The sequence below is a fragment of the Nicotiana attenuata genome, chromosome 12, assembly GCF_001879085.1.
Source record: "Nicotiana attenuata strain UT chromosome 12, NIATTr2, whole genome shotgun sequence".
Taxonomy (NCBI): domain Eukaryota; kingdom Viridiplantae; phylum Streptophyta; class Magnoliopsida; order Solanales; family Solanaceae; genus Nicotiana; species Nicotiana attenuata.
In genome coordinates, this window is record NC_032000.1 from 40085139 (window position 1) to 40101481 (window position 16343).

A 16343-nucleotide genomic window follows, 5' to 3' on the forward strand; every position below is an offset into this window, starting at 1 on the left:
CAAGAATAAGTTGACAACCACCGTAAAAGTACACTGTACTACAATATCATTGAATTCAATGGGATATAACAAGCATAGAGGAGAATGGATATATATATAGATGGTTCATATAATTCCCAACTACTTCCGAATTCAGATATGGTTTGATTAATTGCTATAAATCTATTTTTGCTAGTTTATACTTGCATATACTTTGTCCATGCAAATTGAGAAAAAAATTAGGCTTCAAAGTTGTAAAACAACCATTCAATTAAAAAAAGTAACAGCTTGCCTCCAGATTAGGACAGTAACCAGGGTAAGGCTATCTGAGGAGCATAGAGTGGCGTCATGCTCCGTCTTGATTACTAAAAAGTGCTTGGTTGAAAGTTACAAGTACATACAACTCCACATTACAACACAGTAACGGGAACGTCCAGTAAGTTCTACTGAGAATCAACAGTAGTGAAGGAAGAAGATAAAAACATGGGAAATACCAAACAATGTTCTCAACAGTAGTCGCTAGCATCACATAAAAATCCTAATTAATTAGATACAACTACTACATTTATTATCAGCTAAGACGAGGAAGAACCAACCATGGAGCTTACCTTTTTCAAGAAGCCTTTCACCTCGCTTTCCAACTTGGCTCTCATCTCAGGGGAAATATTATCACCAGCCTTCTCAAGCATTGTTGTCATTGCCTCCAGATTCTGTTTTATGACGACAAGATCAGGTCCTTCTCCATTTGAAGGTAAAGCTCCAGAAAGTGCAGCTAGGGGCTTGAGTACATCCGCGGGCAGCAGTGACTTGTGTGTGTTATTAGAAGTTGAAACATGTCGGAGGCGATAACTGACAAGGGCAGGTCCAAACGGGTTTCTGCTTTGTAAATTCTGTAAGGCTTCTATAGCATCACAATCATTTACAAAGACAACCTGGGCAGTGGAATCATCTAGAAACTGCGTTTTGGATTCCACTAATGAACCAAACCTGGAAAATGTAGCAGTGATATATTCTTTAGAAGGCACTGAGGAACCCAATCCAAAGTTAAGCAGAAGGGTATTATGATCTCCATTAGGATTGGGTATCCCGATGGCAGATTTAGTGGTTCTCCTCCTCTTACGCTTGGGTTTATCTTGAACTGTGACTGAACTCAATTCTGCAAAGTCCTTTCCCTTCAAGTTGGGATCGGTGACTTGTCCATTCAAATCTGGTAGTCCACCCAATACACCAATCTCAGAAACCAACTCTTCCTTCTTCCTCTTCCTCCTCTTAGGTTCAAGTTTACCTTGAGTAGGGGCAGGACCTATAACCTGCATATTTTCAACTGACAAGCCAGCATTATTTCCATTCAAGTCTGGTAGTCCACCCAAAACCCCAATCTCATGATGAACCACAGCTGCAGTTGCCGTCTTCTTTTTCTTTCTGCCAACTATTCCTTTTTTGAGTGAATCGGCTCCCGTCTCTACAGAACCAATAAGGGCAGTTGCATTTATATCTTCAATTTTCTTTCTACCTCTCTTCTTGGGGAAAGCACTAGAAGGAAGGTGTTCTTTTACTTGATTATCAGATACATTTGTACCCAGTGGAGACTCGAAAGTTTCCTGACACCCTAAAGTCGCTTCATTTATATCATCCATCTGAACTTCAACTTCAGGATTTCTGAATATTCTAAAACTTAAATAAAATTCCTTAATTGGAATGGAAAACGTACTTTGACTAGGAGAGAAGCAATCAAGAGCTGTCAGACGGAGCTCTTGGAGCACTTCTGCTGAAGAAGCAGCGGCAAACCCAACATTGCTATGGCAAATGCCATTGAAATTAACAGATTTTCTTGGTTTCCTTAGTGAGTTACTGCATTTACCAATTGGAGTGGCGACCATAGATGGACCAGAAGAGCTCTTTATTCCACCAAGAGAAATTCCCTCATGATCTTCAGTTTCATCTTCTTCCTGACCAAGTGAATTCTTACGGCTCCAGCTGTTCACATAAGGATATGATAGGTACTTGCTCTTCTTCCGTTCTCTCGACTCAAATCCTTTTTCAGATTTTCCTCCAGCACTTCCGTTTGCAGTTTCTGAACAGGATATCATGCTCCCCATACCTCTAGGAGATTCTAATGAGCCAGACATCTCCACCTCAGTTGTTTTACGATCATCAGAATCACTTTTACAGCTCTTAAGGACACTATCACCACTACAAAGCTGGCCATTACTGATATCTTTGGCAATATTTGTTGGTCTGAGTTTATAGACAGGCAATTGCTTATGACCCATTGAACAGTTAAAGGCTGATAGGTAACTCTCATTGACTGTAAACTCAATACTACCTGGGCTACATAGATCCAAAGCACGTAATCTAATGAAGTTGAGAAGGTTTGCAGGCTCAAATTGAGATGCCGAAAAAACACTATGTTTTTCTTTTGAAAGATTTTGAGCAGCAACTTGATTTTCTTTTGAAAAACAAAAACAGGTCATCTTCTGTTTTACACGCCTACCAATCTCACCTAAAGCCTTCTCTATTGCACCATAAAAGCTTCTAGACTTATTCTGGCGAGACATGTGTTCAAAATAATCTAGAAAGGGCTTCAACTGGAACGGCTGGCACAAACCAGAAGTAGTGTTGCCAAAATACTTAACAAAGAAAAAGCCCCTATTATCACACTTCCCAGCATCCTTCGATGTAGATGGATCACAAATCATTCCGGGCCACCACAAGTCAGTCTTGAGTTTTACCCATACCAAGTCACCCATAGCAAAATTGTGTTCTTGATTTTCACTGGCATCTACTTCTGCTTCATTTCCATTGACAGCCATAGGGCTGTCATTTTTCATGGAAACCATGGAATCTGAACCGCTATCGCCCAGCACTTGTCCATCCAAATTATGGACTGGGTAAAAACCATCCAATGGACCAAATACATCCACGGTCAGAGAAATACCATCTCCAGAGAATTGTACCTCTCTCGGAGAACCATTTGCATGCGCATTTGAATTTGTTTCTGCAGCATCAACCATATCAACCTCCTCACCCCCATTAAGCAGAGACTCATTAAATTCAGCACCCAGTACATCACCATCTTTTGTTTTGTTAGTCTCCGGAATTATCGACCCCAACGCCTGAGTTTCATGTTTCAAAGTGTCTCCTTCCATCAGATTCTCAAAAGCAACACCCTCATTCTCCAGGCCAAGAGCCTCTAAGTCAATAGCATCATCTACATCTCCGAAATTGTTCTCGAGCTCAACCCCCTCTAGAGCGTTATAATTGTCCACATTTTCAAGATTCTTCTCACTCTTAACTCCGCCCTGCCCATCCACTAGCTTCTCCTTAGAATCAACTCCCGCATAATTTTCATCCCCATCTGCAAACTTCTTCTCAACCTCAACTCCCTCTAAATCGTTGTAATCATCCACATTTTCAAGCTTCTTCTCACTCTTAACTCCCTCCAAATCAGCGTTATCACGTCCATCAAGTACCTTCTGCTCAAACTCCACTCCCTCTAACTCAACATTATCGCCCTCATTTGCTAACTTCTTGAGCACATCAACACATTCACTCAACGGTATATCGGTGACCAACTTAGAACCAGCACAACTCTCACTTAATCTAGAGAGAGCAGAAACCTCTTCTAGGGTTTTACCATCTAGGTTTTCATTTTGAAATGGCTTGCACTCCACAGAACCCTCCTCTAGGGTTTCTGATATATTATTCTGTGTCTCCATTGCAAGAAAGAACCATAAAGGGTCTCAACTTTTCTCCAAATCAACAGCTACCCATCATATTATAACTGGTTTAAAACAGGAAACAACAAGAATTAATCACAGAACAAAAGCTTTCCATTCATGAACAGATTTCCACCAAAAATAACAAGAGGTAAAGAACCAAAAAAATCCAGAGAAACAAAAATTCAAGATACCAGCAAAAATAACTAATCACAAAAAAAAAGTAGTCTAAGAAGAAGAGCAGCCTAAGTAGTAATTACTTGAAAGAACAGCCTAAAAGAACTTAGAAAGTGGATAAAGAGATCTGGTTAGAACAAAGACAGTGAAAAGGGAAAAGGGATATGGGATTTTCACCTTTTTCTCTCTTCTTCTTCTTCTTCTTTTGTTACAGTGCAGTAGCAAGTGTTTAAGCAATGAATGAATTCTGCTAGTTGTGGTATCAAAATGGTTTTTTTTTTTTTTTTTTTTTTTTGGTTAAGTATACTGAATACAGTGTGCTCTAACTGAGTGATCCTTTAGTAGAGAGAATGAGTCGGCGGTAGCGGTACACTTGTATAGGCCTAACACTTGATTTAAAGGGCCACTTCTTACATTTCCAGTAAATATCAACCAAAGGACAACATTGCATTTAGAATTGGATTCCTCTTTTTAAAGCTTTGATATTTTTACTCCTCACCCTACTTCGTAGGAATCGTTTGGTTTGCATCATACGGGTACGACTGGTGGGTTTACTACCCCTCAATTTTAATTTATGTGTCTTGTTTTCCGTTTACATATATTTTAACTAGGGGTGTTCAGGTTCGGTTTGGATCGGTTTTTCCCTAAAAAGAAACCAAACCAAGTATGTCGGTTTTTCAAATATTAGAACCAAACCAAACCAATTAAGTCGGTTTTTCTCGATTCGGTTTATGTCGGTTTTTTCAGTTATTTTCGGTTTTTCTTAAATATAAGACAGACACTACCAAACACATATTCCGGCGACCATATTTTCAATGTAACACTATCAAATCAATTGCCCTTTGAGAAATCTATTATTTACCAAAATATATTGATGATAATTGAATCAAATAGTGATGAATAATTTAAGGACTCAATTAAAAATATGTTATTTTTAACACGAAATGGATTCTTACACTAAACAAAAGAAAACTACCAATCAAACTAGAATGTAAAGGTAAAGAACTATATTAAAAGTGCAAACTATTAATATTTACCATAATTTTTTGAAACTTTGTATAACAATATACATATATATAGGTGTAATAATAAATTTGAAATAGCTAATCCTATAGTCGGTTTGGTTCGGTTTTTTTTTGATTAAAACCAAAACCAAATCAAATTTGATCGGTTTTTAAAATTCAAAACAAAAACCAAACCAAACCAAAAAGTATCGATTTTTTCGGCGGTTTGGTTTGGTTTTCGGTTTGGTTCGGTTTTTCGGGTTTTTATGAACACCCCTAATTTTAACAAGATTCACATATTTCAGTAAGTTTTTAATTATGATATTTTTATTTTATTCTTAATTACGCTTTTTTATAGTCATGATTAGAAATGACATAGTGGGCGTTTGGGCATAAGAATCGTAAAATTCCAAAAAATAGTGAAAAAAGTTTTCAAGTAAAAATGGTATTTGAAAATTAGAGTTGTGTTTGGACATGAATAAAATTTTGGGTTGTTTTTAAAGTTTTGTGAGTGATCTGAGTGAAAATTTTGAAAAACAGTTTTTTTGAGTTTTTCAAATTTTCGAAAAATTTCAAAATGCATCTTCAAGTGAAAATTAAAAATTTTATGAACTAGAGTCATTTCGAAAAAAAGTGAAAAAATTTCAAAAAAAAGGAAAAAATTTCTTATGTCCAAACGGCCTCATATTAAAACAATAAGATTTAAATAGTATTTTTGATATATAATGTACACCTTTAATTTATTTAAAACCATTAGATATCAAAATTTTCTTTGCATTCTTAAACCCAATAGCCAGACAGAGCCCCACACCATCCCCAAACCCAATAACACTCTAGTAGACCCAAATGATGATCCCTATTGTTCTACATCTCCCCTAAAAACACACTATGTGCTAAATCCTTCCATGGAAACTCAAGAGCTAAATCTTAGAAATCCAAAAATTGCAACTGATTTGATAACAGCCATCAACTCAACCGGATTTTCCCGTAATCCCACAACCTGTGTATTAGACACAGTTATGAAGCAACTACCATAGGTGTCGATCCACCTCCATCATCAGCCAAGACCCTTGATTACCCCAATAACTCCTCATTAATGTAGTCCAAAAAAGGCTAAGCAGAAAAAACCCAAAAATGGAATCCCCTCCCAAACCCCCAATCATTCTGACCTCCATCCCACCACCGCAGGACCACACACCGCCGTCCTGGCTGGAGATTGCTCTCCATGGCCAGGCACTGTGCTACAATTTTCAGCTGGGAAACCAGCCAATCTCCCTTATCATCCAAAATCCGGCCCATTTAGCCAGAGTCACTACAGAAGCGCTAAACAAGGGTTTGGCGACGTTTGGCGCTCAACTATGGCAATCGATGGTGCTATAGAGCAACCTCAACCCTCTGCAGCAGACCAACGACCCACTTTCAGTCCACAACATGATGCATCAAATCTTCAACACCATTCCATTCTTCCCAGATCCGGCAGTAACAGACCCTTTTGCGACTCCGCAGTTCAAAGTCCTTCAACAGTGGCCACAACAGGACCTTTCATCTTCAACGCAAGAGAAGCAACCCTCACCGCCACGGGAGAATATCTCGAAAGAGATATCCAAAGCCTTAGAGATTCTGATGAACCACGAAACACCCATGGGAAAGGAGACGCTGTCAACGTGCAGCCCATCGAGGATAGACTCTCTATGGCTAGAAGTAGTACGAGCGGTGGAGTTCAGTGTGGACCACAACGAGACTCTGATCCTACTATGCCCGAAGAATCTAGCAAGATGTGGACTGATCATATCCTCCCATCAAAGCCAAGGTGTACTGAAGCCACTCCTGACCCTAACTCCAGTGATGAGGACCAAGCCATCTCCATCCAGGGGGAAAGGATGCGATGCCAACCCAGGGAAGGGACAGAGCATCGATGAGCAACCTCCCACCAAACCCTCCCCCCCTCCCAATGAATTTCATCATATGGAATGTTAGGGGGCAAAACAATACCGAGTTCAGGAGACACTGCTCAGAAATGGTGAAGATGCACAAACCTGCAATACTAGTGCTGTTGGAAACCAAGATGGCAGACCATAAAAAGCTCGCAGAGGAACTGCATTATGATCTGCATATTCAGTTCCCAGCAGTAGGCCATTCAGGAGGTATAGTCATTATGTGGAAAGAGTCCTTCCTTCAGGTAGATGAAGTAGCAGTAACACCAAGGGTATCCATGCAATGGCCAAGGTACTCCCATCAAACCCCCCTTGGTTACTTTCTGCAATCTATGCTAGTAATTATATAGAGGTTAGAAAGACCCTCTGGGATAACTTGATCGATATTTCCAAAAACTTTAAGGGTAGTTGGTTTGTGGGTGGGGACTTCAATGAAGTCTTGAAACCTAGAGACAAATTTGGGGCAACCACATTAACACAAATAGGAGCAACCTATTTTGGAATTGTATAAACAAATTGCAAATTAGTAGACCTAGGATTCAAAGGAAGTAAGTACACTTGGTCCAGCAAGCGTTACAAGAATAGGTCCTACCTTATCCTAGAGAGAATTGATAGGTGCTTTGCTAATAACATTTGGGTAAATGAATACCCAGAGGAAAATGTTCTCACCTTGCTAGGGCCCACTCTGACCACTATCCCTTGCTTGTCAAACTAAAAAATAGCACACAAGTGGTGTCTGTCAAGCCCTTTAGGTTCGAATCCATGTGGTGCAGCCATCCAACATTCCAAGCTCTCATCAGGGACTCATTCCCAATCCACTCCACCCTAATTCCTTCCTCCACTAGGTTTAAAGAAAATGCAATCAATTGGAACAAACTCACCTTTAGCAACATATTCCACACAACAACAAAAAATTGGTTGCTAGGATAGCTGGGATACAAAAATTCCCTAGCTATCATTCTAGCAATTTCCTCCAAAATATAGAGAACACTCTTATTGAGGAACTTGACCCAGTCCTGAAAAATGAGGAAGATTTCTGGAAGCTGAAAGCAAGAATCAACTGGCTCTCTGATGGTGATGCCAACACTAGATTCTTCCACACATCAACTCTTAACAGAAGAAGGAGAAACAAAATTCTCTCCCTCAAAGATGAATCAAGAAACTAGCAGTATGAGCCCCTGGAAATCAAAGAATCAATAGCTAAGTTCTTCCAAGAGCTCGACTCCACATCCCACTCTCAATCACCAATACACACTACCACACATAGCCCTCATAGGCCTTCACCATCCAACATTAAGAATCCACCACTGCCATGCCTCTCAGAGATAGTGAAATCAGAAGTGATATCTTCTCCTTTAAACCCTTCAAAGCTCCAGGCCATCATGGCATGCATCCTTTCTTCTACCAAAAATACTGGGACATAGTGGGGAAGGATGTCATTCAATTCTGCAAAAATTGCTTCTCAACAGCAACAATGCACCCATCGATGAATGAGACCCTCCTGTGTTTAATTCCAAAATGTCCCCAGGCATCCATGATTTAAAACTACAGGGCGATAGGTTTATGCAACACTGTTTACAAAATAGTGACCAAAATCCCAGTAAACAGAATTAAACCTTACCTGTCCCACATCATAGGTCCTAGTCAGGCAAGCTTCCTCTCCAACAGCAGAGCATCTGATAATGCTATCATAGTCCAAGAATATATCACCCACTTTGGAAAGATGAGAGGCAAATCACCTCACATGATCCTTAAGATCAACCTGGAAATGCCTTTGACAGATTAGAATGGTCCTTCATTAAGGAAACCCTCCATGCCTTCAACTTTCCCACTGCCACCATCAACCTCATTATGTCTTGTGTTAGCTCATCCTCCATCTCTGTCCTAGTAAATGGGGAACAGACAAAATCCTTTAAGCCCACCAGAGGCATCAGACAGGGTGATCCTTTGTCACCCTATCTCTTCATACTATGTATGGAAAGGCTCTCCAGGGCCATTGAGAGGAATGTCCAACAAAAAGAGTGGTCCCCCATTAGCATTAGTAGATTTGGTCCTAAGATATCCCATTTGTTCTTTGCTGATGATCTAACTCTGTTTGCTACAGCTAATCAGAAAAACTGTACCACAATCCTCAATACCCTTAATTCCTTCAATCAGGCTTCAGGTCAGAAGATCAATCTTATCAAGTCTAGAGTCTTTTTCAGTGCTAACTGCCAACCCCACCACATGGAGTCCATCTCCAACAGTCTTGCCATTCAGGCAACATCCAGCTTTGGCAATGTAACGACCCGACCGGTCGTTTTGAGCTTTTGCACTTTGCTCGCCAGTTCTCGGGCATGACTAGCCCCGTGTAATGTACTATGACTTATGTAAATCGTTGGTTTGGGTTTTCAGGATAATCAGAATAAATTTGAAAGATCCGTTCTCAGTTTGAAGCTTCAAATTTGAAAGGTTTGACCAAGATTTGACTTGTTTGTATATGATCTCGGATCAGAGTTTTTATGATTTGGTTAGCTCCGTTAGGTGATTTGGGACTTATGAGCGTGATCGAAATGTGCTTTGGAGGTCCGGAGTAGATTTAGACTTGAATTGGCGAAATTGAGTTTTTGGTATTTTCCGGTTGATAGGTGAGATTTTGATATAGGGGTCGGAATAGAATTCCGAAAGTTGCAGTAGCTTCATTATGTCATTTTCAATGTGTGTGCAAAATTTCAGGTCATCCGGACGTGGTTTGGTATACTTTTTGATCAAAAGCGGAATGCGGAAGATTTTAGAATTGTAGGCTTGAATTTGATGTGTTTTGGTGGTTTTGATGTTGTTTGAGGTGTTTTGAAAATTGGTATAAGTTTGAATAAGGTTATGGGATATGTTAGTGCTTTTGGTTGAGGTCCCGGGGGGCCTCGGGTGAGTTTCGGGTGGTCAATCGGACCATTTCATGTTGTGAAAAATTCCAGAATTTCTGATGTTGGTGTTGCAAGTTTTTGACCTTCGTGTTCGCGATGCGTGTAACGCATTCGCAAAGGGTTAAGGTGTGAAGCGGAAGATTTGGCCTTCGCGTTCGCAAGGGAGGTCCCGCGTTCGCGAAGGGCTGGGTCATAGTGCATCGCGTTCGCGATGGGGTGAACGCGTTCGCGAAGGTTCAAGCGGCAGAAGCATCACGTTCGCGATGGGGTGGTCGCGTTCGCGTAAGAGAAATTTTGGTCAATGGTATTTTTTGCTTCGCGAACGCGAGGCTTTGACCGTGTTCGCGAAAAAGGATTTTAAGGCCTGGGCAGAATGTTTTAAAAAGGCTATTCCATGACTTTGAACCTAACTTCCACCATGTTTGAACGGGAAAAGAGCTTTGAGGCGATTTTGAAGAGAGGAAATCATTGTTCTTCATTGAGTTAAGGATTTTGGACCCTAAAACTCGATTATTTGTGATTAAGGAACAAAATATCAGTGTTTAATTCATGAAAAAATCAGTAGAAGAAGGTGGTGTTAGGGTTTGAGATTATAAGGCCTTCTAGGGATGATTTGAGGGGTCAAACGAACTCCGATTTTCGAGTTCTTTGTATGTACGGACTCGTGAGATGATGAAGAACGTTTTGGTATAAAGTTTGTCCAGTTCCAGGACGCGGGTCAAGTTTTGACTGATTTCGGGTTTTGTGCTTAAAATCGATATTTTTCAATTGAAATTCATTCGTTTAGCATAATTTGATGATAAAAATCTGAACTTGGTAGATTTGGAGCACTCGGAAGTTGGTTCGAGAGGCAAGCGTGTTGCAGAGTAGCTTTTCGGGCTAGTTCGAGGTGAGTAATGATTTTAAATGCTGCCCTGAGGGTATGAAACCCCGGAATTTCGCAGCGTTCGGCTATGTTGAGGTGAGACACACGCTAGATGACGAGCGTGGGGTCGTGCACCATTGGAGATTGTGACGTAGTCCATCCCGTATGACTATTTTACTGTGTATTTAATAGCTAATTGTTTGATATCATTATATTTTGGGCTAAATGCCATATTTGGGCTTCGTGCCGACTGTTTGAACCCTTAGGAGATTTTAAATGATATTTTCCTTACTGATTGATTTCATACTGGTGCTCAGTCATGCTATATTTTCACTATTTTCAAAACTCAGCTATGTTAATCTGTTTTAGAAACCTTAAATGATGTTTTAAAGATATTTTGAGCTGAGCTGCATATTTTTCCTATTGCCCAAAGGGCTTATGAGATTCTGACTGACTAAGACCTAGGGCCTGTATTGTGAGGATACTTTTGGGTCGGGCTGCACGCCGCAGCAGTGATACACCAATTATGATAATGAGGCCAAGGGCTTGAGATTGTACGCCACGAGGTGGCTTGATATTGATATGAGGCCGAAAGCCTGTTTATGATGCCACGAGATGGCTTGATATTGCGCTTGGGCCGTAAGGGTCCCCTCCCGGAGTCTGCACACCCCCAGTGAGTGCGGTTGCCCATTGTGATATGAGATATAGCCCGATGGGGCGGTATTGTTCTGTGATATTACCCGAGGGGCTGATTCTGTTGTTATTGTGCCCGAGGGGAAGTTCTTATGTGTTTACCTTTTGTAGTTGTCTTTCCTGTATATTGTTTGACTGTTAGAAGGTGTTTATGAGATTTCATTGGTTAATTATATTTACTGATTTTGTTATGCCTCTTATAGCTTATGTTATGTTTAACGTGATTTTATATCGCTCAGTCTTCATTTATTTTTATTGCTCACTGAGTTGGAAGTACTCACTTTACTCCCTGCACCTTATGTGCAGATTCAGGTATTTCTGAACCCGGTAACGGGTATTGGTTGTTCAGAGGCAGAGTCATCGGAGTTTAGCAAGGTATCTGCCCGACGTCAGCAGCACTGCTTTTCTCCCTCCTGATTCCATTAGACTGTATTTAGTGCATTTTCAGAATTTTCCGTTGTATCTAGACCTTAGTAGATGCTCGTGACTTGTGACACCCCGATACCGGGCTATGTCTATTCCGCAATAGTATTATCTACCTTATTTTGGGATTTATTATTATGATTTAGACTTAGTTCTATTATTTAATTGCTTAAGAATGAAGTGGGAGTGTGTCGGCTGGCCTTGTCTTCACAAGAGGTGCCATCACGACCGGGTTCGAGTTTAGGGTCGTGACAAGTTGGTATCAGAGCCTAGGTTACATAGGTCTCACGAGTCATGAGCAGGTTTAGTAGAGTCTCGCGTATCGGTACGGAGATGTCTGTATTTATCCTCGAGGGGCTGCAGAACCTTTAGGAAAAACTTCACATTCTTGAACTCTTATCGTGCGTCCTTGATTCGGCTTGAAATGTAACTCTTTGAATTCCTTCTACACGTTCGTGTGCGAGTATGAGCGCTCAGTATCAGATATGCGTCGATGGCTTGTGATTCCCTGATCGAAGGGCGAGATGTGATCTCTGTGTGTTGATGTTAGGCCAGTCTGGAGGACTTGAGGCTGGATTTTGCCTATAGCTTGAGCTCTGAGCTGTTGATTGCACGAACGCGTGTTTTTGGATCTATATGTTTGATTGTGTCCCTATTAAGGGAGGTGATGACTGGATAGTTACGTGATGAGTATGCGAGATGTGTTCAAATAATTTGAATAAGACGAGAAGGGTCTGTTTCGAGGTAGTAAGAACTATCCGGTGCGTGATTTCCATCGTGAGTTGATGTATGGCCCGAGTTGTGGGCATGATTGAAGGACCTTATCAGGTTGCCTAGTTGGGAAGTGAGGTAGATTTCACGTTGCGATATGAGTTCAGACTCAGGAAGATTAAGTGACTGCATAATGTTTATGGCGGTGGAAGGGTATAAAAAATGTTAGTTTGAGGCGAAGCAGGTGGGTTATCTCCTGCGGAGTGTTCTGAAGTCTGTGTCATCTTATGTTGTTTGTTGGAAGACCTCTTGTACCAGTGAATATATGTGTTTCAATTTACATTTTGACCGCTTCAGAGAGTGGGCTTGAATGTTACGAGGGTGAATGCGAGATTTGCAGAAGATTTGAAGTACTAGATGGGCTGTGTTGCACGAGCTTATGAGGGATTTAGTTTAATCTCACTATGGTATTATGGCAGTAATAGAGTATGTTCATTATAAGTTATTGTGTGTTTTGATCTATGGCTTCGAGCCAAGTGGGGGATTCTGCTATTGATTAGTTGATGGCACGGTTATGTGCTACGATGGTTCCAGTTGGAGGCGTACTGGTGAATCGGTTATGGCTTACGGAGGTTGAGACCGAGGATGGCTCGAGTAGAGGAAATTTCAATAAAGGTTATGTTATGCTTTATAGGTGTATGAGAATCACGGAATGACGTGGGTTGATTGGTAAAGGATGCCCGGTGCATAGAACAGGAAATTGCTTGGTTGCATTAAGGTGAGGTTACACTCTGCGGTGTTGGAGTACTTTTGGAGCACTGGTCGCCCGATCCGTTTGAATCGGTCTAACTGTGGATTGATTAGGGTGGATGACTCTTGAGAATGGTTCTAATGGGTTCAAGATTTTACATGTAATAATTGAAGTATATTTGGCTAGGAACTGAGGTTTGTATTGGAGGGTGTCAAGACTCGTGGTATTTCTATATCATTATGTGATTCTATATATCAACATCAGGAAGGTAAAGGTAATGGCTTTGGATTCGCAGGAAGTCCTTTCAGGGTAGGTATTTTGAATGTGGTCCTTTTGGGAATATTTAAGAGATTATTCAGCGGCTTATGAGCCTTAGACGGTGTGGTTTTATGCTTGGGTCTCATGTGGTGAGTCTGGGTTGAGAAATTGTGGTGTTATAGCAAGGGGGAGTATCAAGTTGAGGGTAAATTAGAAGGAAACTCGGATAGATGGGGTAGCTTGGTGGTAGGCCGAATCGGTATGGTAAGGATATGATTAGTTCTTTGGATGCTTATGAGGTAATGAGTTTCTGCAAGTGTTTCGCGGTAATGCTCTTGGGTTTTAGTGGCTTGCGTAGCTTGGTTGTATTAGAAGGATTCAGTCTTGACGGTTTAGTTTTGTGCAAATGGAATTGAGAGAGTTCTTGATGGTTTCTACCACAGATAGAGATGTATATTCTCTACGAGCGTGAGGAGCATGGAATGTATAGTGATTTCCTTCTAGATGGAATCAATGGATCTTGGCTAGTTGAGTACGTAGTTGTTGTGGCTCGGAATTGATATGAAGTTCTCATGGTTATCCTAGGGTGGTATAATATGTGGTATGTTGTGTAGGACTGAGATTTGCATGTGTAAGGTCACGGTTCAATTCTGAAAGGATGGTCATAAAATTCTTAGGCAGTACGAGCAGCCCCAGATAACTAGGGAAAAGATATTACTAAATGGTGTAGCTTAATGAGGGTATGCACTTAAAAAAAAGGGCAATGTGATTGAGTTAATGATACTTCATTAGTATTGCAGCACTCTCTTGTTGGATCGACAACCGATATTAGAGTTTGCTTGGTGGCACGGAAGAATCCTCGAAGTATACCTCGTGGAAGGTTGGGTATTAGAGGTGTGACATGTGTTCGGACGGCGGAATTGGGATCAGATATGGTGATTCGTGTGCTATATGGAGTTGGAGACTGGGAGTTCTCATAAACAGGTTATGTTGTGGTTGTGGGTCGCGTGTATCGGTCTTGTGTGGTAACTATTGGGGGTTTGGAGACCCGAGTGGATCTTTGTCGCTTGGTATGTTAGATTTTGGATGTGATATTGGGTATAGACTGGTAGTCTCAATGTTGTGTTATGCTGGGCTGTTGCGCTAAGGCGGCGACGATAGCTATGCCGGGAATGCCACGGTTTGAGTGGCGAGGTTCGACGGATTATGTTCACAGCAAGGTGATTTCATTTTGAAGACCCGGCGGATGGTTCTGAAGGGTTATCTTTCTTATTTGGCCTTCGTGATGGGTGTCAGGGGCAGAGACTTCTTCCATCGATTCAGTTCCGGTGATGAGGGGTTTTTCGGATATGTCTCCTGCTGCCGGGCATGTCGCCTGACAGGGTTGCTGATTTCGGTATTGATTTGGTGTCGGGCACCGTATCGTATGGCACAGGCGGAGTTAAAGGAATTTAAGGAACATCTTCAGGGATTCCTTGATAAGGGGTTCATTGGCAGGCCAATGTGGATGTGTGTTCAAACTTGAGTCGGCTTGGTTGACTTCGAGTTGCTACTGTCGAGGAATGTGTTGATTCGGTTGTTATTGAGCTGTTAGTGTTCCGAGGCAATCTATGAGTTAATTTTCCGTGTTGTGAGGCATTGGAATTTGATGGGTATAGGCACATGTGGTGCGGTGTTATTGGGGTCTCTCAGTGGAATTCGAGCGGGAAGAGTATTGGGTATTGCTCGGCGGATGGTATATCGGTTGTGTCCTTTCGGGTTTGTGTAATGTTATATCGACTGCTTTGCCGTGGTTATGATGATTTGCTTTGGTTCTGGAAATCAAATTGCGCGTGGTGGTCGATTTTGAGCATAGTGACTTCGAGGACGAACGCATGTTTAAGTGGGGGAGGATGTAACGACCCGACCGGTCGTTTTGAGCTTTTGCACTTTGCTCGCTAGTTCTCGGGCATGACTAGCCCCGTGTAATGTACTATGACTTATGTAAATCATCGGTTTTGGTTTTCAGGATAATCGAAATAAATTTGAAAGATCAGTTCTCAGTTTGAAGCTTGAAATTTGAAAGGCTTGACCAAGATTTGACTTGTTTGTATATGATCTCGGATCGGAGTTTTTATGATTTGGTTAGCTCTGTTAGGTGATTTGGGACCTAGGAGCATGATCGAAATGTGCTTTGGAGGTCCGGAGTAGATTTAGGCTTGAATTGGCGAAATTGAGTTTTTGGCGTTTTCCGGTTGATAGGTGAGATTTTTATATAGGGGCCAGAATGGAATTCCGGAAGTTGCAGTAGCTTCGTTATGTCATTTGGGATGTGTATGCGAAATTTCAGGTCATCCGGACGTGGTTTGGTATACTTTTTGATCAAAAGCGGAATGCGGAAGATTTTAGAACCGTAGGCTTGAATTTGATGTGTTTTGGTGGTTTTGATGTTGTTTGAGGCGTTTTGAAGATTGGTATAAGTTTGAATAAGGTTATGGGATATGTTAGTGCTTTTGGTTGAGGTCCCGGGAGCCTCGGGTGAGTTTCGGGTGGTCAATCGGACCATTTCATGTTGTGAAAAATTGCAGAATTTCTGCTGTTGGTGTTGTAGGTTTTTCACCTTCGCGTTCGCGAAGGGCTAAGGTGTGAAGCGGAAGATTTGGCCTTCGCGTTCGCAAGGGAGGTCCCGCGTTTGCGAAGGGCTGGGTCATAGTGCATCGCGTTCGCGATGGGGTGAACGCGTTCGCGAAGGTTCGAGCGGCAGAAGCATCGCGTTCGCGATGGGGTGGTCGCATTCGCGTAAGAGAAATTTTGGTCAATGGTATTTTGTTCTTCGCGAACGCGAGGCTTTGACCGCGTTCGCGAAGAAGGATTTTAAGGCCTGGGCAGAATGTTTTAAAAAGGCTATTCCGCGACTTTGAACCTAACTTCCACCATTTTTGAACGG

The 16343-nt window shown here is 41.5% G+C and overlaps 1 protein-coding gene across 1 annotated transcript; it reads right to left on the reverse strand.

Annotated features, from left to right (window-relative positions):
• LOC109235597 lies at positions 279-4368 on the reverse strand. Its single transcript, XM_019401774.1, has 2 exons — positions 4053-4368; positions 279-3763 (listed from the first exon to the last, which is right to left on the reverse strand). The coding sequence occupies exon 2, from the start codon at positions 3696-3698 to the stop codon at positions 555-557; it is 3144 nt and encodes a 1047-aa protein (XP_019257319.1). The 5' UTR covers positions 3699-3763; positions 4053-4368; the 3' UTR covers positions 279-554.